Here is a 27,174-nt window from a genome sequence, read left to right on the forward strand (position 1 = left end):
TACACTATAATATTTGTATTGTGACTTAGAAATTGTGTAAATACAGTGATACTTATGTATAATGGACATAGTTGGATGTCCATGGTGGGCGGAATGTTAAGTATTATGTAAACTTCACTGCGTGAACTACACAGTGAGTTACCATGAGTGTGAAACTAGATGGCGCTGTATTATTAAGACGGTATTTTCTAAACACGCTTTAAATATTTGTAGCCGTTACATGGGTTAGTTGTATTTTTTGGAATAAATGTCGCTCAGTGAACAGTTATTTTTAAATGTGAGTGCATTAGTTGGGAAGTGTACAACCTACTTTATGAGCAGGACATACACATAGCACTCATATCAGAAACTTGGCTTAAACCAAATATACGGTTTTCTATCAGAGGTCATACAGTCACTCTTGAAACCGCGCGGTGCATGGATGGTGTTGTTGTGTTTTACCATTACCCGCATTGCGAATAAACGTTACCATAATATCAAACGTGCACGATATAAATGTTTTTACCTGTTCTAATATTTATTCCAAGTGCTAATTTTATTTGTTAAGTGCAAAATTAATGTGAAACATTGTTTTAATTTTTATTAACTAGAAACCGTTAAGTGATTATGAGCCTTCAAAGAACACCCCCGAAAGCAGGATCCACTCCTGATTTGTCAAGATCTGATGCTGATTCCCAAATCATGCACAGAAAACGCACACAGCCCGAGGATGAATTAACATTGACTTTGGCAGTCTTCCGTTCTGAATTAATGGCCTCCATTGATGAACTATTTAATAAGCAAAACAAGGTGTTAATGGGCTTGAGTGACAGCATCAACGGCATAAAAACGGAACTATTAGAATTGAAAAAATCTAATCATGTTTTGAAAGAAGAGCAAAGTAAGCTTCACACTCAAATTTCAAATCTATCCTCCTCGTTCACAGACAAAATAAAATCCCTGGAAAGTTCTCTCAGTAACAGTGAGACCATTATATCTGAGTTGTCAAACAAATTAACAGTGAGTGAACAACAAAGTCGCATGAACAACTTGGAGGTATCTGGGGTACCTATCTCGAAAGGGGAAAACCTAAGTAATGTACTAAAAAATATTGCTATCAAAATTGGGTTCGATTTAACTACGGCAGATGTTGACTACATACATCGCGTAAGAAAGTTTCCACCCAAAGGAAATCATATGTCGTCAAATTCAATAACACCAAACATTATTATAAGGTTTACCCAACGTAAACTGAAAAGTGACTTTTTAGCATCGGTACGCGGTCGACGCGGGCTGACAACAGCTGACTTGGGTTTCGACGGCTCGGCAAAACCGGTATTTATTAATGATCACTTGACTCCACATAATAAGCTGCTATATAGAAGTGCGCGTCTACTGGGAAAGGAAAAAAAATACAAATACATTTGGATTAAAGACTGTAAAATCTTTCTTCGCAAAAGTGATACATCCAAATAAATTTTAATTAGTAACAATTCCGATCTACTCAATATTAAATGACTTTTTATAAGATTTTCATCACATAAAACTCCCATTAATCTATCTTCTTATAATATTTTTATATAGGTATAGTTTGTTAACCATATTGTACATTATGAACCCCAAAGCATACATAGGAGAAACAAAGTTATCAAATCGGCATGTAATACTAATAAAATTGCGTAGAAATTTCATTAAATTCAGCTATTTATTTATAATGGCCTTCGATAATAATAGTACACATATTAGTTATTTATCTTATTACAAAAAATTCAAAGTTACAAAATATGCAATAGGTTGTGTAAAATGGGTGGAACAAAATATTAATAGATCTTTAAGTAAACTTAATTTATGTAATAATGTCATTTAACAGTAATCTATCAATTTACTATCAAAACGTCAGCCTGCGAACAAAATCTCATAATTTCTTGTCATGTGTTCTGAATTGTAATAATGATATTATATGTTTAACTGAAACTTGGCTTAACTCTAATTTTAATAACAATGAATTTATCGACGATCGCTACATAGTGTTTAGACGTGACCGTGAACAAATCGCGAGTGCAAGCGCATCTACTAATGGAAGCCGACGAGGCGGAGGCGTAATGATTGCAATTCGGCGGGAGCTGTGTGCACAGCTCCGGGCCGAGTTCAGCGCACCTCCACCAGCTGACGCTGTATGGGTAACTTTGTCGCTGCCACCGCGATCACCGGGCGCTGCCTCCGCGCTTCACGTTATATGCGCGTACGTACCTCACAGTGATCGACACGAAACTAATTTGACCTGTCTTTATGATAATATTATAACCTTCACACATTACACACTAACGATTTATTTATTGTACTTGGCGATTTCAATGTCACTGCGGCTGACTGGTATTATAACAGTGAGCTTAATAGTATGAACATCATTACAAATAACAATAACTTAGCATGCTTGACGGCGGATTTTATGATGTATTCTTCGCTAAATCAATATAATTCGGAGTATAATAATAACCAAAGACTTCTCGACTTAGTATTTAGTAATGTAAACTGTAACGTAACATCTTGTGACAATCCACTTACGCCAGAAGATTTACATCACAAATCGCTGGATATTGACTTACAAGTTCTATATCCAACTCCCTTCCAAGGTAAGATTTTCAAAAATAAGTTATTTTTAAATCCGATATGGAATCAATTAAACGAGAACTAACAAAAATCGATTGGGTCGATTTATTTACGCCTATGAATAATGTAGACGACATGATCGATAGTTTTTACAAAATTTTAAACAGTCTCATAGACAAGTATGTACCTACGCGACTGTCGTCGAATAATACAAAACGTCCTCCGTGGGTTACTAATTCACTAATTAAATTGGAGCGAGAAAAACGAAAATTCCACAAAAAATGGAAAACTTACGGTAACCGCAGTGATTATAACACTTTCGCTCTTCTTAGAACTAGATTTAAAAGTTTAGAGAAAATATGTTATCACTCATACTTGGAGTTTGCAGAAAACAAAATTAATAATTATCCAAAATATTTCTGGTCATTTGTTCAGTCAAAAATGTCGAGAGGTAGTATACCAGACAAATTGAATTACCAGGGTGAAATTATATCGGGTGGAGAACAAATTTGTTCATATTTTAATAATTACTTTCACAGCGTGTTTATTCCCTCAAACAACGCGCCAATTAGTAATACTCCAACTGCCTTTAATAATGTAAGTTACCCTGTTAAATAAACTTTATAAATTATAGCCAAAACATTGTTTTCCAACAATTAACAACTGTAAATATACACAAAGGGGCTGGAGGAGACGGCATTCACCCATTCTTAATTTCTTCGTGCGCTAAAGAATTAACAGAGCCCGTTACATATTTATTTCAAGTGTCAATGGAAACTGGTGTGTTCCCTCAGGTCTGGAAAAAAGCACTAATTACCAACCCAAAAGTTCGAAACATGATTTTATTTCAGAATACAGACCTATATCAAAACTATGCTTGCTTGGTAAAATTTGTGAATAAATAGTTACTGAAAAGTTATATGAATCAATGAAACACCATATCTCAGATAGCCAGCATGGTTTTAGGAAGGCAAGAAGTGTAAATACTAACATGCTTACTTTTACGGACTATTTACTCCACCATATGGATAAAGGTCTTCAGGTGGACGTTATTTACACCGACTTCTCCAAAGCCTTTGACCGGATAAATCATGATCTCCTTATTACGAAACTTTCAGAGATTGGTGTTCACGGGAGTCTCCTACGATGGATAGACTCCTACATCCGGAATCGTAGTCAAGCTGTTTGTGTCAAAGGTTGTCTCTGGATTCCTGGTAATTCCCTCGGGAATCCCACAGGGATCCCACTTGGGACCTTTATTATTCTCATTATATATTAACAATATGTAATAAATGAGGAGTGGGGAGTACTGAGACGCGGTAACAACATAGTCCGTATAAAAAACTATTTAAAAATATAATTTAAGTGAATTTAGTGAAAACAAAATTGTACATGTGAAAATAAACTAGTGAATATGCCTATATAGTGAAGATAATGTCCTACGATAGCGAATAATACAAAAAAAAAACCTAAAAAAACTGAAGTGTAAACATACAACAATTTACGAACTTTTCAAATCTTTTCTCGCGAATCTAAGAACTTAAACTGTATCAGTCTACACTATGAAAGTGCTGGAGTGTAAATAAACGAAATAAATGGAAAATCTTGGCAGCTACCCCTTTATTGAAAAAACCTAACCTCACACACGAATGAGTGCAATTTCGCCTGTCAAAGTAAAATAAACTGTGAAACAGCGCCATCTATTAGAAAAGGAGCACACTAGATTCGACTTACGCACAATACCAATACGTCTCTAGTTTAGATCTGGAATCTAAACTAGAGGGCGCATCCAGTACCAAAACAAATAGACACTATGGAGGAAATTATGAAAGCCTTACTAAATATTCAAAAAGAACTGAACCTACAAAAAATAGAAATTCAGAAAAGTGGCGAAAGGGTCACAGAACAAGTAACACTTAACATAACCAACAAATAAGAAGAGAAATTCACCATATTGGAAGAAAAACATCAAACCTTGAAAGAAAATGTTGAACAACAAGAAAAAAGAATTTAATTTATGGAAAAACAAATAAGACGAAGAAACATAATTTTCTTCGGTATTGAAGAGAGTGAGACATCATATCATAACTTGGAGAACAATATATTGCAATTCATAAGTGAAAAATTGTTCTTAAAATTGCATTGTAGAGATATTCAAGAAATAAAGAGAGTGGGGAAAAAGGTGATAAGCCACGACCAATAATTGTAACCTTTTCTACCCTAGGTTCAAAGATCAACATTCTTAAGCAAAAAAAATTATTAAAAGACACCCAATATTACTTGAACGAAGATTACCCTAAATACAAAAATAAAAATAGAAAAAAGGAAAGAAATACAGGAAGAAGCAAATAGAGAGCGCGAGAAAGGAAATAAAGTTACGATAAGATACGATAAACTTGTTATATTAAAACCAAACAACAAAAGAACACTGACGACTTCACCAGAGTCAGATCCCAATTCTCAAGCACTAGTTGGTAATATTACAACTAGACCCATCAAGAAAAACAAAATAAAACAAATAAACCCATCTTTACCCAGATCAAACAGTGTCTCAGAAGGAGGTCTAAAACCAAGCATTCGAAACTACTTAGTAAACAAAAATGTCAACACTCCACATAACCAAACCAAGGACAATACAACCAATAGCCTACATTCATAGCAACCAACTCCCCCCCTCCATCAACAATGCAAAATTAAATCAATTCATCAACTAAGCAACGAAAACCATCTTCCAATCCGGCTGGTCACCGTGGAAAATCAAGACCCAAAACCCTCTAAAGAAGACATCTCCAAACAGCAAATAACAAAGGCCGGCAATACTCTTGTAATTCCTCTGGTGTTGCAAGAGAATGTGTGCGGCGGCGATCACTTAACACCAGGTGACCCGTACGCTCGTTTGTCCTCCTATTCTAAAAAAGAAAAAAAAACTCCAACATCTTCAATAACAAGAAATGAATTAAAAACCCAAGAAATAAATAACTTAAAAGAAGAAAGATCAGCATCAGAACTTTATGTATACCCCTGGTTGCACATAGCTCAAGAGACACATGGTATTCTTTAGAGGAGGCCTTCACCTTCACTTGAAGAGGGGTTCATGCAAACAAACTTATATATTATTATCTAGACCTAAACAAATACTTGTAAATATCATCACAAACTTTCTTTTATTTTTATTTTTTTGTTATGTAACTATGTATGTATCTTACTTTTTGATGAAATAAAAGGCTTATTATTATTATTATATATTAACAATATAGGATCAACCTTCAAAAATTCAATGTTTTTGCAATATGCCGATGACACAAAAATTTTTCGTATTATTGAAACCATAGATGACTGTAAAAAATTACAGTTGGATATCGATTCGTTGTCAGATTATTGTACAAAAAACCAACTATTTATCAATATAGATAAATGCTCCGTTATTGAGATTACACTCGCAACAATAAAAGAAAAATAACATTTGACTATAGGTTACATGATTACAATTTAAAACGCGTAGATACGGTAAGAGACTTAGGCATACTGATGGATCATAAACTCACTTTTAATCATCATATAGATACAATTGTGCAGAGAGCTTTCCGTAACTTAGGTCTTATAAACAGAGTCTGCAAACCATTTAAAAAACCTCAAACACAATTAATACTTTATTTTTCGTTTGTAAGACCACTTCTGGAGTTTGGTTGTAGTGTATGGAATCCTAACTATAAGTTCCATGAAAATAGAATAGAAAAAGTGCAAAAGAAAATTATAAACACTTTAAACTATCACTCCAATAATACAACTCCTTCTTATGCAGACTCACTTGAAAAGTACAATATTCTTAGCTTAGTTAATCGTCGTAAATTCATCGATATTATATTTATCCATAAAATTCTAAATAATAAGATTGACTGTCCTTATCTACTTTCAAGAATATCATTTACATCACGCGCCGAACTTCCCATCCGCTCCTGTCGTAAATTAAATATCTTTGTTCCACCACGCTACACAAAAAATTATACTTTGAATAGCTTTACACCACGAACACTTAACTCCTATAATAAAGATTTCTCTGATATGGATGTTTTTGGGTTACCTTATAAAGAATTTAGAAAGAAATTAATTCTCAAACTTATGTAATCTTGTTACGAATAGAGAATGAAATATAGTTATTGTTAGTTAATTAATAAATTATAGTTAAGTTATTGTATTGTACACATTTGTTGTAAATGTTAACTTTATATGTTTATGTTTACCTCTAGGTATTTAATTTAACATTATAATTTTCGGCACTATAAGTCTTCTTTTTAGTAATTATCTAACATTAAAATTGTAATTTTGTGACTGTTTGATGCCAAAATAAAATAAATAATAAGAAATGATTGCGGTAATGATCACAATGGTGTAGCAATTTTTGTTAGAAATGGCATTTATTTTCAAAAGTTAGAAACATTTTCTGATAACTCCTTGCAAAATGTAGCAATCAAAATTAAATACAAACAAAAAGACATCTCAATTGTTAGCTTTTTAGCAAATTTAATAGACTGTTGCATAGTATTCCAAAACCACTAATAATTGCTGGTGATTTTAATGCTCACCATACCATTTGGGGTTGTAATAGAACCAATTCTAGAGGTAGCGACATCATGGATGTAATGGACAATAATGACTTAATGCTCTTAAATAATGATCAACCAATTACAGTGGGTACTAATTCTTGGAGACCAAATGGACTAGATCTAACAATAGTATCATCTTCATTATTCCTGTGCTGTGAATGGCAATTTCATCAGGACTCTTTGGGCAGCTATCACTTGCCTACAATCACAAAATTTTCCATGGTAGTGTCGGAAACTGAATCTTCTTCAATTCACACAGTTATCTGAAAATAGTAAATTGGGACCAATATGAGAACTTAGTAAATGACTTGTTGAAACAATTTGAAATTAATAATTGTAATCTACAAAAGTCTTACAATAACTTCTGTTCCATAATTCTTAGAGCAGTAGAAAATTCAGTACCTAAAACCAACTACCACTGTAACAATATTACTCATCTACCTAAAAGAAAGCGACAACTTCCCTGGTGGAATGGACAATGTACTAAAGTGGTAGAAGATTCCAAGCAGGCTTATCTTTTATTCAAATCAAATTGCAATATCCAAAACTACATTCATTTTAAGCAAGAAAAAACGTATATTAAGACTTGAATGTCATAAATCCTGGAGAGATTTTTGCTCCACCATAAATAGGTTAACGCCAATGAAACAGATTTGGACAAAAATGAGGAAATTTAAGAATTTAAATTCTAATAATAATTGTTTCTCTAGCAATAATTGGATATCCAACTTTTTACACAAATATACTCCAAATTTGACAAATATTCACAATAATCATCCTTTAAATAGCACCAACTCTTTTATGATTGCCCCTTTTACTATTGAAGAATTAAAAGCTTTTATTTTTATCGTCAAGAAAGGACTCTGCGTGCGGTTTGGATTGCCTCTCCTATAAAATGTTTAAACTCCTTAACTCTTCTAATTTAAATAAGTTTCTAAAAAAATTAAATCTCTTATGGAACAACTCCACTATTCCAGAAGAATGGAAAACAGACTGTCTAATTCCAGTTTTAAAGCATGGGAAAGATTCTGGTTCAGCTGATTCATATTGTCCTAAGCTCGTGTGCTGGTAAAATTTTTGAACAATTTATAAAACAGAGATTAATATTTTATATTGAAAGTAACAACCTCTTACCTTATAATCAATTTGGATTTTGATGTGGTCATTCTGCTTGTGAGAGTCTATGGCATTTATGTCTTGACATCCATAGTGCCCAGATCGACAATAAGATATTGGCTGGTGTTTTTTTGGATGTTGTAGGACCATTTAATAATGTTGATTTAGAACAAATTATCATCCATTCTTCTATCCTTAAATCTCCCTGAAAAAATAGTTAATTGGATATTCAATTTCTTGCATGGTCGTAAACTTTATGTTAGAGTCAATAACCAATTAATAGGTCCTCGATATTCATATAGAGGCGTATCGCAGGGCGGAATTTTGAGTCCATTGCTCTTTATAATCTACATAAATCAAATAAATATTGTCTTGGGTAATAGAGTTTTTAACCTCCTATTTGCTGATGATCTGGTAGTGTATAGTTCAGGACTTAATTTATCAAATGTTGTGTTAGATCTTAATGTAGCACTCAAAAAATTGGAGCTTTATTTTCAATATCTTAGTCTTGAGGTCAGTATTGACAAAAGCAAAGCAGTAATATTTTCAAAGCATTCTATAAGAATAAGAGATGCAAAAATATATTATGGTACTCAGGAAATTTCAATAGATAATTCAATAAAGTTTTTAGGAGTTACATTTTTAAGTAATTTTAGATGGCACAAATATGTTGAAATATTAGAAAATCGAGCATTAAAGTATTTATAGTCATTAGTCCATAGCCATTTTGAGTATGCCTTCTTTTGTTATGGTGGAGTAATTACATTAGTGAATAAATTAGAAAAATACAAAATAAATGCTTAAGGATCATAACAGGCGATTTTAGGTCTACTCCTATTATATCATTACAAGTAGAATGTAATATTCCCCCACTAGTTCTTAGATTAAAATATCTACAAACAAAATTCTTTCTCAAATTAACTTCTATTAATAATCATCCACTCCTATTAAAGATACAGGACTATATTAACCGAACTGACAATAATTCCTACTATCAAGTAGAAGGCATCTCTGATTTGTTACATTTTTCTTGTGATCATAATCTATTTTCTAGTATTCTTTGGCCATGTTATTTAAATTCTTATAATTCAAAATATACACCTATTAAAATAATTGTTAATGAATCATTAAAATATAAGGAAGATGTTGTATAGTATGCTGTCAGAGTGGCAAAATTATAACAACTTTATACTGATGGATCTAAAAGTAATACTGCTGTCTCCATGGCAGTTTATGACATACAACTGCGGAGTTGGTTTGGTCATAGGTTAAATACCTTGGCTCGTATATACACAGCAGAATGTGCTGCCATATATGCTGCTCTAGCTCTAGATATATTGGAGAACAGTCGTATAATAATTGGATCGTTATAACAGATAGCATGAGTGTTTTAAAAGCTTTACAATATCCTAAATGTAATGTTACAACTAATTTCATCATTTACAATATTAGAGACAAATATCAATGCTTATCTCTAACAGAAGATATTGTTTTATTCTGGACTCCTTCACACATAGGCGTGGAAGGAAATGAACAAGCTGATTATCTTGCTAAATCTATTGTGAATAGTAATCAGTTACATACTGCTTTGAACATTCCCATACCACACACAGATGCACTGTCTCATTTTAAAGGTACATTCTTGCAAGACTTTCAGAATTATTGGCAACAAGTTGTTCAAACAAAGGGCAAATGGTTAGCCGACATTAAAAACGAAATCTCTCCTACCTGGTTTGTTAAAAAGAAAAAATACTTACACAGAAAATTTTACACCACAATTTGTCGGTTACGTCTGGGACATTCTCGTAGTGGTGCTCATTTATTTAGGATCGGTGTTTTAGATTCTCCAACTTGTCAATTCTGTAATTTATCCATCCAAACTCTTCATCACATTTTCTTTGACTGTCCCCAATATAATCTTCAAAGATTTACATTGATAGACTGCCTCTTGGCTATTTATAAGAATGCTGAAGACATCCCGCGCTCACTTCAGCAGTTATTACTTATTGAAAACTTATGACTGCTTCGTGCCCCTTTACAAATTTATAGTTTCAACGGTAGGCGAAATTTGAAAATACGGCTTGGCTTTTGATACAATCCCTTACACAGACTTAAAACATATTCGTCCATAAATTATTATTGGACTTGTGTTTACTTATAATGTAAATTTTTATGTATAAATGTAAATATTATATTTGTAGTCAATTATATTATATACAATAAAGAGGTAAATATCGCACTAGCGCGCGCAAAATGTTGCAGACAAATTCAGACAATTGTCGTAATTTCATTTAGTCGGCTAATAGCAGCGAGCTAAGCGGAACGTTTTCGTGGCGTGACAATAATAATTTTAAATACCAACCTGTGTGTTAAGAAAATGTAAAAACTATGTTTGCAAGATATATAAGAGGTATTTCATACCATACGAAATTATATAAAAGAACGTCGTATTTGTATTTTATTACGATTTTATTTCTTATTTACAAATAAATCTCGAATTATTAACGTGGTGGTTCGAGCAAGATTGAGAATATGATGTCAACTGCAGCGCGACAAGGACAAATAGTATGTGTCATAGATTAATCAACCAGAAGTGAAATCGTAGGCAGAATACATAGCGTTCGTAACCGCTTGATTGCGGAACTTGAGTTTTCTTGTTAGTTAGTGAGCGTCTTTCTTAAATAATATTATGATGATTATAATAAGTTCTGGCTTTCAAAGTTTTATAATAAAGGTGGTATAGAATGAGATTAGTAATTGCAGGCCATTTGATATTTTATTAGCACTTAATCTTGGAATGTATGTAACGTACCAGGAGGTCTACTCGCAAAATCGACAACGACACATTTGGAACGATACGATAATACTCCGAACATACCACAACTACCCTGTCTGCTGCGGGATGATCGAGGTAGTATATTTTAGAACAATTTAGGAAATGATGTAAAAAAGGCGTTGTTGCAGTGAATGTAATACGAAATTTAATATTTTGTAATAAACAAGTGCGTAAATCTGAACTATCAAACTACAAAAACAAGTTTTAGGGTAGGTAGCGGACGTAGACAGTATGTTCTATCTGCTTGCGTAGGAGTTTTTTCAGTAACACTGCCCTTTCGGTATATCCCTTGCTAACTGCAGAAGAATCAATGCCATTATATTATTGTAATATACCCTCAGAAATACATTCATAAATAATATAATATACAAGAAATAATAATTGTAAACTTAAAACTTTTTGCGAGCCGTCGTTAGTAAAAGTGTAAAAATGGAACCCTTATTGTTAATACATTTCGGTTTTGTTTTGATATGTCTGTATGTTTTTTATTATTTTATGTACAAATAATTTATATCATCATTATGGCTGTATATTATAATCAATATTAATATTTTTTTTTAAATCAATAACACCTAATTTACCTAATTTAAATGTAGTTTTACAACTTTATAACTTTTATTACATGAACTCATGAATTAATCGTATTTTAGACATAAATCACGGTGTACGGTAAAAAATCATATCTGGTGAATGATTCTGTGTTTTTGTTTATGCAAATACGAAGCAATTAGCAAATTAGACTTATCTCTTTTTCACTTTGCGATAATAGCATTTATTATCCTTCTTTGACGTGTAATCGTAATGTAGTGTGCTATTGCAATGTTAAATTCCAATTAAAGTGTTTAATTAATTAAAGTGTATAATTTACAAACACCGAATGTTGTCTAGGTAACCTATCTATACTTTTAAATATCATTGTTTGTAGTTATACCTTAAATTAGTTTCATATTATCTTATAATTATTATATTCAACTAATATTCATCATTATTACTTATAATTCATGTATAATATATTTCTTATAACGTGTATGAGATTTATCTTTTAGTATTATATCATAAAAGTTTATTATTCAACCCCGGGCTAAGCTTGATCTTCATTGGAACAAGAATATTATAAATAAAAGACTTGGCTTCGGCCTTTCATGCGAACCTATAATATGTATATGAAGAAAATGAAACATGAAGAACACGAAATACTACTTTTATGTGAAATTGTACTATTTATGTTTGAAGATGAAGATGATATAAAGACTTAGCTTGACTTCGAACAAGCTGTGTAACTTGAAGAATAGAAAAATAAAAATGAAGACTTAGCTGTATGGACTTTTGACCCCTTTGCCTGTCCAGATGGACGATCAGAACAAAAAAAAAATGTCTATGGTTTTGTGGTGGTGATTGTGTGACCGTTATAATATTGTGTTTATAAAATTAAATTACCTATTGATTTAAAAGGAAATTTACAAGCAAAGCATTGTAAAATTTATTTGTATGGCATTAAGGCCTCCCTAAACTAATAGTGATAATAGTAATATATGTCAAGCTCTAAAATTGAAAAATGTCTGATATTGATGAAGACTTTCAACCAAACAATACTCGAATGCATCGAGAGTATAGTGCGGTGTGTTTATTTTTGTAAAGCTATAAATATTATGCAACGTGACTTGTTGCTTTATTTCAGAATACAAATTATTTTCTACAACTTGGTATATTTTCAGATAATAAACGCGAAAGGCTATGGTATTAACTTGAATAATTTAAGTTATCGTAATAAATTCATGAACGCAACTGGCATGATGAATGGAGATAGTCAAAACAGTTTTAGAAGAAGAGAATCGTCGCCTGTGTCCATGAGAAGTGATTTTGGAAGCAGGCCATATTATAATAATTCTTACCATTCTCGGTATTTAAGTTCTCAGAGATCTGTGCAGAATGGGCCTAGTGGATCTATTGCTGGTCAAAGTTTCAGTAAGTGCTAGAATTATGTTGAGCATCTGTTAAATTGCATGCAATAATGTTTCAGACCTGTTAACATACCTACATAATGGATTTAAATTTTAATGAAAACTTCTGAAATATTGGATAGTTCTTTTGATTGAGCACACTAATATTTTAAAGAGTTGCAAAATAACAATAAACACACTCCGAGCTATCTCCTGATTTTACTTAATTACTATGCAATTCATATTTATATGAGATCTACAGAAGTACAGAGTATTTTTGAATCATACACATGATATGTTGTTGTTTAGCTCTAAGTTAATGTTTTAATCTATATTATGATTGAATTAGTCATAAATAATAAAATGTCCTGACATAAAATGTGATACTGATACAAATTGTTTACAATTAGATGTTAAACATCTTAGGTAATACTTCAGCAGGAATTGAGTATGACGATTACTCACTGTAACAAACATAATTAAAAATTCTTACTTTCAGACACAACTTCAAGTATTAGTGCTAGGGAGATAGTTAATGCATTAACTTATGAGAATTTCAATATACATGAATTAAAAATGATAAAGGAGGCCTTTAGCAAAAAAATGCGGAAGACGGGAAGAAAACGAATTGAAAGGCGGAAGAAAATGAATATGTTGATAAGAACATTAAAAAATAAATGTGGGTACGATTCAGGAGAGTTAGGAAGTGATTCATCCTTAAGCAGTGATGAAGGTAAATCAGTGATGTCTGCAGTCGGTTATATGAAAAATGATGTCCAAATAAAACAAAGACAAAAATGTGATGCATTACGGTCAACAATTAGGAACAGTGGACTATACAATGATTGTACTGATTCTCTGAAAAATAACTCATTCAGAAATACAATTCAACACATAGATAATTCTGATGAACATTCCACACAGAATAGACACAGAGTTTCAGAAGGTGATGTAAATCGATCCAAATCACTGACAATATTGAAAGAAAGATTCAACAAAGGATTTCAATTACCTGTGCAAAGATTTCAAAATTCATCTACTATATGGGAGAAAGATTACAATAAATCTTTTCAAAAAAAAAATAAGCTCTCAGCAAATAGTAATAATTTTGAAGGTGAGGATGAGCAGATATTTCCAAATATAAGTTATAAAAATAATTACAATGAAAAGAGTAATCTTAATGAGAATTATAGCATACCAGAAAATAAGAGAACCAAAATAGATTCATCCAATAATAATCAACTGGATGAGATTGCTCATATATTCAAAAAACCAAAAATGCTAGAGAAGAGCTTGAAACAGTCAAATGGCAAGGGCACTGTTAAAGAAGTTTTAATTTCTAAATCAAATGGACCGCTAAATGGCATTTCACTTAGAAGTAGTTGTCAGACAAGCAATCTTCAAAATCAATCATTCACAGATGATTTAGTAGATACTGAAAATCATAAGGAAAATGAAACTAGTGTATCAATGAAGCCAAGTTTTATGAGAAGAAAATTATTTACACATAAACTTGACAATCTTGATAAACAAAATCCTATTGATTTGCCATCACCAAGTCCAAACAACAAAAAAGTAATAGGAAAAAATAAAACACGAAAGCTGGTTAGCTCTCAGTCTTGTTTAAGTCGGGATCCTGAAAATGATAGCAATGTCATGGACTTGATAAATAAAATTGTTACACCAGAAGAAATCAATTCAACAGTAAACAAAACAAATATTAATTATAATAATATGTTAACTAATGATGACAAACTGGATGTGATGTCAGTCATATCTGTCTGTAAGAGTGGTGCAGAAAGTGATACTTTCACTGATGAAGAAATATTTGCAACCCAAAAAACCAGTCATAACGAAAAAACTAAAGAGATAAGAAAAATAAATACTGAATGTTCTGTTGTTATAGAGAAGTTCAGTGAAACTAATGAAGCTGCAGCTAAAAAATTGGATAAGCCTGTTGTATATTTTGAGAGTCAATCAAGTAAGTTGTTTTTATTGATTTTATTTGTCATATAATAATAGATGTTTAAGGTGTTCAAAACACATATAATAATATATAGAATATGTCGGCAGACTATAGTGAGATGTGTTTGAGATTTTGTTTTTAAAGACACTTCACCACATTGGCATTATAAAGTAATCCCCATGATATCATCCCCACCATCAGGATGTGTGGAGGTCATCCACAGTGTAGTTTTCAAGGAGCTTTCTTACACATACTACAAAGCTGTGGAGTGAGCTTCCTTGTGTGGTGTTTCAGGGACAATATGACATGGGTACCTTAAAAAAAGGGTGTACACCTTCCTAAAGGCTGGCAACGCTCCTGTGATTCCTCTGGTGTTGCAAGAGAATGTGGGTGGCGGTGATCACTTAACACTAGGTGGCCCATATGGTTGTTTATCCTTCTTTTCCATAAAACAATGTTTGAGATCTTATTTGGAGTAGTGATTGATATGAGGATGCAATTTGTACAGACAACAATGTTTAATGCGAGATATATATGGCCACATATTTAAATGTGTGGCCATTTGTGTTTAATATAATGAAACCACCGGTTTGCACAGGATGCTGGCTAGATTATGGGAACCACAACAGCACGTATTTCTGCCATGAAGCAGTAATGTGTAAACATTATTGTGTTTCGGTCTGAAGGCCGTAGCTAGTGAAATTATTGAGCAAATGAGACTTAACATCTTATGTCTCATGGTGGCCAGCACAATTCCATTCAGAATTATTGAATTTTTTTGAAGTGGCACTGCATTGTAATTGGCAGGGTGTATCAATTACTATCATCTCATCCCTTATTGTCATAAAATTCTACGATACAAAGTTAGAAATTCTTATATTTGTAAATACAGTCAAACCTGGATAAGCGAGAGTTCAAGGAAGTACAATCGCATTCTTAGTTTCTCGCTAATGCAGGTACATGGGTAGCAATTCTCTCTTATAGAGGTATGCAGCAATAACAATATAAGGGTAGGCTTAGAATAATAACGCTTAGAACGTGAGTAGGCCCAAGCCAAATGAAGCAGTTTCAATGTGGTTGTTTATGACCACAAACGTTTCCCGCCGCGTCAGTGTCATTCTGTCAACTTCCAGGACAATCAGTGCGTGAAATTTGATTGTAGTGCAGTGAAAGGGTGTCACAAAGCGTCTTATAATAAAAATTATGATAAGAAAATCACATTTCACACCTAGATACTATTTCATAACTTTTAATTTAAACTAATACATTCGTTAAAACAGCAAAACATTTTGTAAACAAAACAGATGCCATTAAAAAAATCTTGCCAGCTATGAATGTACTATATACCGCGAGATCCTCCGCTGGGATAGTTTTTTGTGTTTATCGAGAACCTCGGATACGATATCCACATTGTTGAAATGATAATTTTGCACGGATAATAATTGATAATCTTGGATTTAAAAAATTATTTCAAATTCGATCTCTGCAACCTCTGCAACTAACCTAAAAAACATCGGATATAGCTGGGAACGGAGCCTCTTTCGTCTCGCTTTTTCAGTTTCAAAAACAGCGATTCTAAAGAACTTCTTTACTTACACTTCAAAAATTGTTGCAACCATAATTAAATACATGATGTTTTTATTAAATTTTTAATTTATATTTTATTTCTTCTTTCTTATTACATATAATCTAGTATTTCTTACAATTTATTGATTTAGGGAAATGTCTATTAACTTGCAACATTATTTGGCTGTCTCTGTGCGTGTTGGCGAGTGTAAGTACGTGACGCTCACGCACACATTAATAATAATGTTACTTCTATATTGACAGGAACTCGTAATGAAACGAGCGTTATTATTCTATGAGGGTAGGTATCGAATAGATAGGCTCACGAAATCAAAACAAAATTCATGCACGATGTAATTTTATTTTACTTAGAACTTATTTACACTTAAAAAATCCGTCTATTTCGTTTGGGTTTCGGTTTTTGTATTTTGAATGTTTTTCTTTAACTCATAAATTTTGTCGAATATTGCTTGATCAACAACCGCCACGTATTCAAAGTTCTGATGGACCGTCTCAAACGCATTTAAACCTAGCTTCATTGGAATGATCTCTATTTCTGTTTCCGGAATCTGTGCCTCGTCTTTACTGTCATTTCCAGCAATACAGGTTCATACAATTCTTAAAGATATCGTCGTCGGTTGTTCTCCAGCGGTAGTTACGTCGTCGTCAATGTGAACGAAATCTTCGAAGCTCGGCATTAATAGAACTTTCCTTCGCAATTGATTAACGATAAACTGAGTAAGTCCGACAAACAGGACGTACACAGGCACACGTGTCCATTCGAAAAGAATGCGATAAAATAACAACAATAGGTACTTTTAGGAAATAAGATCAAAAGGTTTTTTTGTATAACAATTGACAAATTTTAAACCACCAACTAAGAATTCACAAACAAACCAACATCTAATTAATTAACTTTTAAATGAAATACATCAATTTGTTAAGCTTCTAAGAATAAATTTCAAATATCACAGTGACTAATAATAAACTAATATTCAAATAGAAATTGGGCAGAGTAACGACCTACCTAGTCAACGGTTGCAGCGAAAATAACCTGTGGTCTTCCGCGTAGGCCCTCACGGGCCTCGGTGTAACTGTTCGGGGCGATGGCCCCTTTCAGTGATATAGCCGCCGACTGCAATTACAGGCGGGGCACTGGGTGGGACCGGTTGGTCCATGGTGTAATGTCCGGTGGGTTCCTGCTGCAGTGCGATCGAGCCCGCGTAGTGTCGCGAGCAATCTGCGGACTGCGGCAGGGTGGTAGGTCCATGGTTGGCTTGCGCCCTCCGCTCAGCGAGGTCGAGCCCGCCGGTAGTGTACCGGTAAGCGCCCATCAGCCAGCGGCGAGGAAGCAGTCGTGTCCTAGGAGACTAGGTTACGTGGTAGTCCTCTTATGTCCGGCGGTCGTCGATGGTATGGCGCGATGCCACGCAATGCGCAGGTCTCTGGAGACGACCTGATTCCGTACGAAGCGTGGTGCGAAGTGCTAGCGACTGCTGCGCTCGAAGCGACTTGCGACCCGTCTCGCTTGTCAGCGCGAACCATACGGGGGCCGCATATATGAGTCGCGTGCGAACGTACGCCTTGTATACGCACAGCTTCGTACGGAGAGGCAGGTGAGACGCCAGCACGGGGCGGAGAAGATTCCGTGTGGCGCGCGTCTGGGCGACCACGTTCTTCACATGGGGCCGCATCGAGAGGGTCCTGTCGATGGTGACACCAAGGTATTTAGCCTTCGGGGACCATTCGACGGGCTCGCCCATGAGTGACACCGGGGGCGGCAATAAGCGCGCCCGCCCGATGGAAATCGCCTGAGTCTTCGCCACGTTGACCTTGAGTCTCCAGTCCTTCAGCCAGGTGGGAAGCGCGTCCAGTGCTCGCTGCATCTTCAGCGCTGCATGCGGGGCATTCAGCGAGGTGGTAATGAACGCCGCGTCGTCGGCATACAGCGCTAAAATGGCGCCGTCGGCGACTGGGATGTCGTCCATGTATCTGCTGCAGACGGGCGACAGGCAGCTTCCCTGGGGCACACCGGCTCGGATGGGGCGCTCCGTGGACAGAGCGTCTTCAACCGCCACTTGAAAACGTCTGTCTTCCAAAAAGGTGGCCACAGTCTTAACTACTCGACGAGGAGTAGTAGAAGTGGACAGCTTATATACGAGGCCGGCATGCGAGACGCGATCGAACGCCTTCTCCATATCGAGGAATACTGCGACTGACTGTTCTCGCTTGTTGTAGTTGTTGTAGGCGGTAGCGAGATGGTGCAGTACTCTCGTCACTTGTAAAGTGGTGGAGTGTTCGGCACGGAAACCGAACTGTTCGTCGCGTGGCTGAAGGTGAGGCGTGATGTGCAGCAACAGTAGCTTCTCAAAGACTTTCGAGGTGGTGGATAGAAGAGTGATGGGACGGTAACTGGGAGTTACCGTGAGCATCGGCAGCATGATGCTCTTGCCTTGCTTGGGAATCAGGATGACTCGGCCGAGCTTCCACGACGACGGAAAGTGCCCGGTACGGAGAATTGCATTGAAGAGCCGCGTCAGCGTCGTGATTGCTCGCGTAGGTACCTACCTAACGCAGCGCTTCGTTGGTGATTCGATCGGGGCCGGGGGCTTTACGTAGTCTAGTTCGTCGAATCATGCTTTGGACTTGTCAAGGGGAGAACACGACGGGATCTTCTGTCGGCGCAATCGGCGACTCGAAGTAATTCTTCAGATGTCGTTCGATAGTCTCTACGTGCTGCACATCCGCAGTCGGGTGGGGTGTAAACTGCGTCTCCAGGTGGTCCGCAAATATCTCCGCTCGATCCTCAGCTCGGTAACGTGGGGTTCCGTCACTGGCCATGAGGGGACTAATCGGGGAGAGCCTCCCGGAGAGTTGGCGGCAGAGGCGGTGCATGCCGGACCAGTCATCGCCGGCTCGCTCGATGGCGGAGTGCCAGGATTCGACTGCGACTGTTTTCAGTGCGTCTGAGATCTTGGCAGCCAGAGCGTTCAGTCGCGTCTTCATGGTCGGGCACCGCAGGTTTTGCCATTGCCTTCGCAGCTTCCTCTACTCGTCTATCATCGCTTGTATGTAGGCAGGGAGCTGGGGTTGTCTACGAGTAGATGCAGCGTCGAGTCTGGACTCTCGAAGCGCATTGGACGCTGTTGCGCTGAGGTCCGTGGCGAGTCGATCGACGTCTGCAGGGCTCTCTATTCTAAAGGACGGCGAATGTTCGGCGAAGATTCGCCAGTCCTGACGATGCTTCGGAGAAGGCAGCGATGATGTAGTCATCGGGGTTGGCTTCAGTGTCAAGAGGACTGCTTGGTGGTCGGAGATGAGGTGGTCATCCAGGACGTCTAGCGACGGTGCGGCGGCTAATCCGCGCGTGACGGCTATGTCGATGACGTCCGGCATGTGGGCTACACAGTACGGGTAGTGCGTCGGGACCTCTGGGCCTAGCACCTCGTAGCCGTGGCGGTCTGCATCGCCCAGGAGGCGTCTGCCATCCGGGCTCACAATGTTGGAGTTCCACGCCGTGTGTTTCGCATTGTAGTCGCCCGCAAGGATCGTGGGCAGCGGCGAGTCCAGCAAGGTGTGGACATCAGCCACTGCGATTCGATTTTGCGGCGGCTTGTAGAAGGCGAACACACGGGTGGGCTGACGATCGATGCAGATCTCCACGCCTAGGGCGTACGACGTCTGCAGTTGAGGTACTGGCAGCAGTTGGTGGATGACGCTCCGACGCACCAAAACTGGTAATCCCCTTTAAGCAGTCCCGATCGGCGAGGTGTGGTCCTCCCGGTAGCGCGTCTCCTCGCGGAACACCGGGCAGTTGGCGTTATTCGCCGTGTGCGCACCGCCACAGTACGCGCACGTCGGCGGGTCCTCCCTGGGGCGCTGGCACTCTCGGGCGGGATGGTTTTCCCCACACCGCACACAGGCAATGGGCCGGTGGCAGTTGTGGGAGGAGTGCCGAGCAGCGGAAATGAGTCGAGGGAGATATCGCTTTTTAAAGACGTCTTCACCCTGTCCACCTGTCACTGTCAATACTGTAAAACCGTTAATTTAAATTATCGACCGAGGTCCGAGTTACGTCGCCGGTCGTCGGCCGGTCACCGCTCCACGGTGTTTATAGCAACAGCTGTGACGTCACGAACTCAATCGCAATAAAAGAATAAAAATTAATCTGATAGATCCTGATATATGATGATAGATAATATGGACGAGAAAACAATACAAAAACAATGGTAGGAAGTTCCACTAAAGTTATGAATGAGTCATAAAATAGCGGATGTTAAATTTGTCATTTGTTTTGTCATTTTTTCCTCTTAAATAATGTCAAATGACACACTCTACGCTTGGTGGTCTACTGAAACGTGACATTGGCGAGTTGTAGTGCCCCTTCCACAGAAGCCATAAGACAGAATAGAATAATATAAATAAATAAAGCTCGACTTCGCGCGTAAAGCGTCGCCTATAGAGGTATAGATAAGTAGTAGTCTCACTTACTGAGGTCCACGAGGGAAAAACGACACTCTCTCACAAAGGTTTCTGTTTCTCTCTAATAGAGGTTTCTGGAGCTTAAAATGACGGGTCCTAGCTATAACTGTCACTAATAGAGTTGTCTCACTTATCCAGTTCACACTTACCCAGGTTTGACTGTATTAATATTTTTTCTTTTCCATCTTAATATTGTAATTGTGAATATTTAGTTAAGAAATTATCATATAAATTTTATTTTACTAATTTGTAAGTAAAGAAAAAATGTGTATATAAAATAGAATAGGCCCGAAGTAATTATTGGTATTACTTTTGTATACTTATATCTTGTATTTTTATTGTTTATTGTATATGAATTCTAAATTTCGATAAGTTGGCAGGTTACAATACAATAAGTCAATTACACTTCTGACTTTGTGATTAAAATTTCACTGCTTTTTTTTGTAGATCACAACCAAAGGACAGTTACTGACTGTGTAAAAAATTTCTGGGATACAGACTTAGAAAGTGACATGGAAACTCAAGGTGACCCAAGATGGAAGACCAAAGTAGTATCAGGACAAGGTAATATCAATATTTGTGTCCCTGATCCGTGTCATTTACTTTTTCATAGATACTGAATGGATCACTTATATAATATTTCTTTTTTAAAAGTTATATATAAGGTAAATGTTGTTAGTTACAATTAAGAAGAGTAGGTACGCGATCAAGAAGTACTGATTAAACTGAATGAGTTTGTTACACTTTCAATTAATTAAATATGTTATTATGTAGGTACATATATCTATTATACACAATGAGGGAGTATGAGTTAAAGGATTAGGAGTAGGAGTAGGAGTATGAAATTAACAAAATAAAAACATACGGTGTTTGTAAATGATACACTAACACACACATGAATAATATAACATTGCAATAGCACACTACATGTCAAACAAAGACAGGAAACACAATTATCGCAAGCGAAAAAGAGATAAATCTAATTTGCTTATTGCTTCCTATTTGAATAGAAAAAATACAGAACAATTCATCAGATATGAGTTTTTACCGTACACCGTGATTTATGCATAAAATACGATTCATTCATTTAGTAAAAGTTATATAGTATTAAAACTGAATTGAAATCAGTTAAATAAAGTGTCATTGATTTTACAAAAAAATAATTAATATTGATTATGACATATAGCCACATTGATGATATCAATTATTTGTATATAGAATAAAAAAAAACATACACACCTAACAAAACAAAACCGAAATGTATTTACAAAAAGGGTCCCAATTTTTACAATTTTACATGCGACGGTTTTAAATTTACAATTATTGTTTCGTGTATCTTATATTTTTACGGGTTAAAGTATGAAATTGCCGATTTGTACTGAAAAATTGTTTTTTTTTTATTCAACATAAGTATTTATTTAATCAAAATAATTACCATAACTTATTATCTATACATTGCTGCCATCTCCTAGGAAAGTCATTTGTGCCTTTGCGATAGAACTTGTGATCTAGATTTGTCACGTAGAAAATTGTCCAAAATCACGAAAAATATGGTAGTCCGTTGGAGCAAGGTCTGGCGAATGGCTTCTAATTGCAGTTCCTGTAGAGTAAAAATATAATATAACATAATGCTATATGAGGTCTCACGTTATCATGATTGCTCCATTATTGTTTATGGTGAAGATCGATTCATGAGTCGGGGCTGTTTCACTGCTAGTTTTGCTATCATTGTTCGGAGTTCGGCACACTGGACATCTGCCGTTATTGCTTGACCAGATCGGAGAAAGCTTCATTACAAGATTTGGACAATCACGAAAAATATGGCAGTCCGTTGGAACAAGGTCTTGCGAATACGGAGTGTGACAAATGGTTTGTAATTGCAGTTCCTGTAAAGTTAAAACGGTTTCTCGTGATGTATGAGGTCTCGCGTTACCAACGTTATCGAGTTAGAAACTTTGATTTGAAGATCGAACCGCCCACACAGGTGAATAACAATGAATTGGAAGAGATGGTGGTAGTCGATCCGAGACAAAGTACTCAGGAATTAGCGGCATGGTTTAACGTTACCTTACAGATCAATAAAATAAATGAATATGAAAAATGGGTGCCTCATGATTTGACTGAGCTGCAGAAAGAAACGGGTGTTCAATCAATACAAAAATGAAGGAATATTGGATCTAATTATGACATGCGATGAAAATTGGATTCTTTACGATAATCCTAAGCTAATTTTGCACTAGCTGACTCCAGGGCAAATACCGCAACAATGCCCTAACCTTCGCCACAGAAAAGTGGTGGTAACTGTTTGGTGGTCACTTCATACAGTTATTTCGAAGTTGGCAGTGCCCCGATTTGTCAACTTATCTTCATCAAAACCTAACGTCCTACACGTCGAGAAACCGAACTAACTTCACATGACCTACACCCTTCGTACTTAATTTTTCCATGGTATAAAAATTTCTTCTCAAAGCAATACAAAAGCCTTTATATATTTAAAACGACAGGTCCTCAAGAGTTATACTGCAAAAGCATAAACGACCATCCAGTGAGATAGCAGAAACGTATAGATAACGTGGGTTCTTCACATAAAAAAAAAAATTGTTCTGTTAAAAATGCAAGTTCATACTTTTACCCACCTTTACATATACAATTATCTATCATCATGCATATGTCTATAATATACACAAATATAAATAAAAATATATTATATTTTTACAATAAGACCCCGCTGTAGCAAGATGTTAATCTAAAAGTAAGTTAAGGACCATGTTCAATGTGAAACAGTGAGTGAGATACTCCTATTATTAACACGAGCCACTTTCATACCACACCACTAGAATATTATGTGTATCAATACGGATAGTGCGTCAACTCCTTTATTCTGCCGTTAATCTACAACGCTATAAAAATATTGCAAACCATTTACAGGTGTTACTGGTATTCGTAAATGTACGAACATTGTGATGAGGCATGACAGAACTAAACACGTACAACCACGTCATATATCTATGTTAAGTAACTTCTAACCATACCCCATTGTTGCTCTGTACATATCATGGCACTAGATACTGCTGCGATCTAGATCTAGTCGGCATTAATTAAAATAATTTCTTAAATACCAAATACATAAAATAGTTGAATAAATAGTTTATTATGATTTGGCGTATCAATAAATATCGTAAGGTAAATAAATAAAATTAAAAAAGTATTCAAGACGTTTTCTCTTTCTTTTCAGCGCCAATGAAAGATGCAGGAAATAACACAATGAAATTACATGCAAACAATGTTAAAGAAATAGGAGAAATACTAACAGTACGAGGCTCACAAAATGCCAATAGAGGAACCAATAAAGCAACTGATTTAGATTCAGCGAATAAAGAAAACATATTGGTGTCGGACGCCACAAATAAACCGATAAGAAACATTCCGTCGCAGGTTGCCGCGTCTTCGAAAATAACAACAAGAAGCTCATCCAGAAATGTGACACAGACAAAATGTTTGAATTCGAAAGAAACTACTACAAATTCAAGTTGCAAGAGAAATTCATTTCCCCGAGGCTGTAAAAAGCTGCACTGCTCTTTGTGTACCAGCACAATAACAACCTGCTCAATAAATAATAGTATGACTACCATAGCGCCCTCAAAAGCACTAAATGATTCAAGGGATTGCTCGAAAATTGTAAAAAAAAATAAAAAAGCAAAAAATACGTCGAACCTCATACAAAGAAAAAACCAAAGTGCCGATGATTTAAATATTTCAATAAAAAGTTTAAGGTCATATCAAAGATTAATGAGTACGTCGAAGTAAGAATATAATAAAGAAAAATATAAACCTGCCTAGGTTTATCTGATGTCATAACGAAACTCACACGCCACACAATTCCTTTTACATATTATTTAAAACAATATTTTTTTTTTATTGTTTTGTAGTTTAAACATTCTCTTTGTATCTTCCTGGATTAACGCGAGTTGCACACATTAAATACTAATAAAAGACTAAGGGTATTTTCCGATATGCACAGTGACCACTGCACAGTGCTATCACTTTAGAAAAATTCGTTCCGTTATGGACTGCAAGTATACTGCCGCAGTACCCCGCAGTACAGTAGGAAATATATGACGTCATAAATCGCCGCCATATTCTACTGTAAGCACTGGCGTTTTCGAGGTAAGTTACTCGCAGTACCACTCGAGTGCCTAAAATATTAATTAAAATCTTTTTAATTTGACAGTACTCCAACAAATTTATTTTAATGAACTAGAAAACTTTAATACACTCATTTGAATGCTGCGTCAAAAAATGCGGCTGACAGTATACGGGATTGCGTTCCGTTTTAAATAGTAACCAGTATAACTAACTATAAAGGAACGGATTCACAGTATACTAAATTGACGTCACACTCTACAGTGGTCGCAGAGCATATCAGAACATACCCTAAGACGGATATTACTTTCCGTTTCCGGAGTCTGTATTATATGTATGGTAAAAATTACATACCTTTTAAAAGTAATTTATTTAAATGTTCTGTATTTTTATCAGTTCGGCATCCCCATTTTATTTAATTGAGACATTAAGTATTCTTCTGGTATTATGTGATGTAAAATGGACAATTCGCCGGGCTGTGCCCATCAATAGTTTTATAAAATGTATATTATATTATAAGATGATGACAGTAATGTTAGTATAAATTAATTTCATTACAATTATAAGTAAATAATTATATTAGATTTATAGTGAAATTTTATAAGTACATAATATTAAGGATTGTTACTAAGTCTTCATAATATTGGGCTGTACACTCTGTACGACTTATCTGTGAATGTAGCGCTGTCTGTCACTCTTATGTATTTTACTTTAATTAATTTTTTAAGAATATATTTTGACAATTTTGTTTGAAAATGTAGGTAAATTGTATCAAATAAATATTATAAACATTTAACTTGTTTAATGCAATTTTTTACACGCTTTTATATAATCTCTTAATCGCCCAATTAATTTAATTTCCTTTTAGCTATTCCCTGTATTGAACAATATGACCCACAACAACAGGGCGCGTAACTGTTTCTGCTGCTACCTTACATTAGTTATTGGTCACAACCGTTTTATTTATAGATTCGTCCACATCAATGATAGTGTTTCCTTTCTCATTTATTTTCAAAATAGTCAAAAATTTACTAAAGCTATAATATATACCATTTCACATAATAATGTTGATACTAACTAAAGATAATGGTTATCTATTTAAGCAATAAGAATCAAAACATATAAGTATATATGATTCATAAATACCTTGCATGTATCGAACGTTTCAAAACAACGAGACGCCAAACACAGCAACATAACGAAGGGTTAGGTATTGTATCGCTGCTGAACGCGGTCACGGCTCGTGTTCTAGCGAAGTGTTAACATTTGCCCAATTCAATATTGAAATGCCATGGAACATCTTGCTGATCTATTTTTCAATCCATTTATCAGAAGATGTCGTATTTGTATGAATGTGACAGATTAGCGTTTTCTATAATATGGTTTTGTAAATGAACACAGATTCAGGGTCGATGGACCAGATGAAAACATTGTATTCTAAACAAGTAATATACACCTTCCGTTGGAGGCACACAAAGGACAAAGGCTAATAAAAGCCAGCAAAAGGTCAAACTTCTTTTTGACTCACTTCGCCACACAAGTCTCTTTTCTGTTCGTAAGCATTCGTTCGCCGTCGTTCGTTTTATGTGGATATTTAAGAAACATTGTAAGGCATGTGCTAGGGAATCCAATCTCGGTATCGTACCAAGATTCTAGAACATTTTCTAATCATCAATTTGAGGATTTTTTTTCCTTTTCGCTTCTCCTGGACGCCATCTAGCAGAAGAGACTTGATACTTTGATTTCTCCATTGTACAGTGTTTATTGATTTAAATATTTAAATTAATTTATTAATTGTGAAAATTGAGTAAAGATTTTCATAATATTGGAAAATCTTGAAGCGTTTTGATATTTATTTATGCTCGAGCAGATCTCGGGATTGGATTTTTAAGATTTGTGGCATTTTTTAAATAAATTTGTACGTACCTATTT

General features: G+C 35.6%; 1 protein-coding gene and 1 long non-coding RNA gene across 3 annotated transcripts; one reads left to right on the plus strand and one right to left on the minus strand.

The window, feature by feature from the left end:
• Positions 1 to 1,488: 1,488 nt before the first annotated feature.
• On the minus strand, positions 1,489 to 10,809 carry LOC126976938 (uncharacterized). 2 transcript variants are annotated; one of them, XR_007732043.1, is made up of 4 exons: positions 10,672 to 10,809; positions 10,067 to 10,169; positions 8,328 to 8,514; positions 1,489 to 7,456 (listed from the first exon to the last, which is right to left on the minus strand). It is a non-coding gene; the product is annotated as an uncharacterized LOC126976938 (long non-coding RNA). The 2 variants fall into 2 exon arrangements; XR_007732042.1 differs by lacking the exon at positions 10,672 to 10,809 and having other exon boundaries at positions 10,067 to 10,405.
• A 1,522-nt stretch (positions 10,810 to 12,331) lies between these two features.
• Positions 12,332 to 26,038, plus strand: LOC126976866 (putative uncharacterized protein DDB_G0282499). The gene is made up of 5 exons (XM_050825486.1): positions 12,332 to 12,763; positions 12,861 to 13,110; positions 13,585 to 15,066; positions 21,547 to 21,663; positions 24,335 to 26,038. The coding sequence occupies exons 1-5, from the start codon at positions 12,701 to 12,703 to the stop codon at positions 24,904 to 24,906; spliced, it is 2,484 nt and encodes an 827-aa protein (XP_050681443.1). The 5' UTR covers positions 12,332 to 12,700; the 3' UTR covers positions 24,907 to 26,038.
• The last annotated feature ends 1,136 nt before the right edge of the window (positions 26,039 to 27,174 follow it).

The sequence above is a fragment of the Leptidea sinapis genome, chromosome 42, assembly GCF_905404315.1.
Source record: "Leptidea sinapis chromosome 42, ilLepSina1.1, whole genome shotgun sequence".
Taxonomy (NCBI): domain Eukaryota; kingdom Metazoa; phylum Arthropoda; class Insecta; order Lepidoptera; family Pieridae; genus Leptidea; species Leptidea sinapis.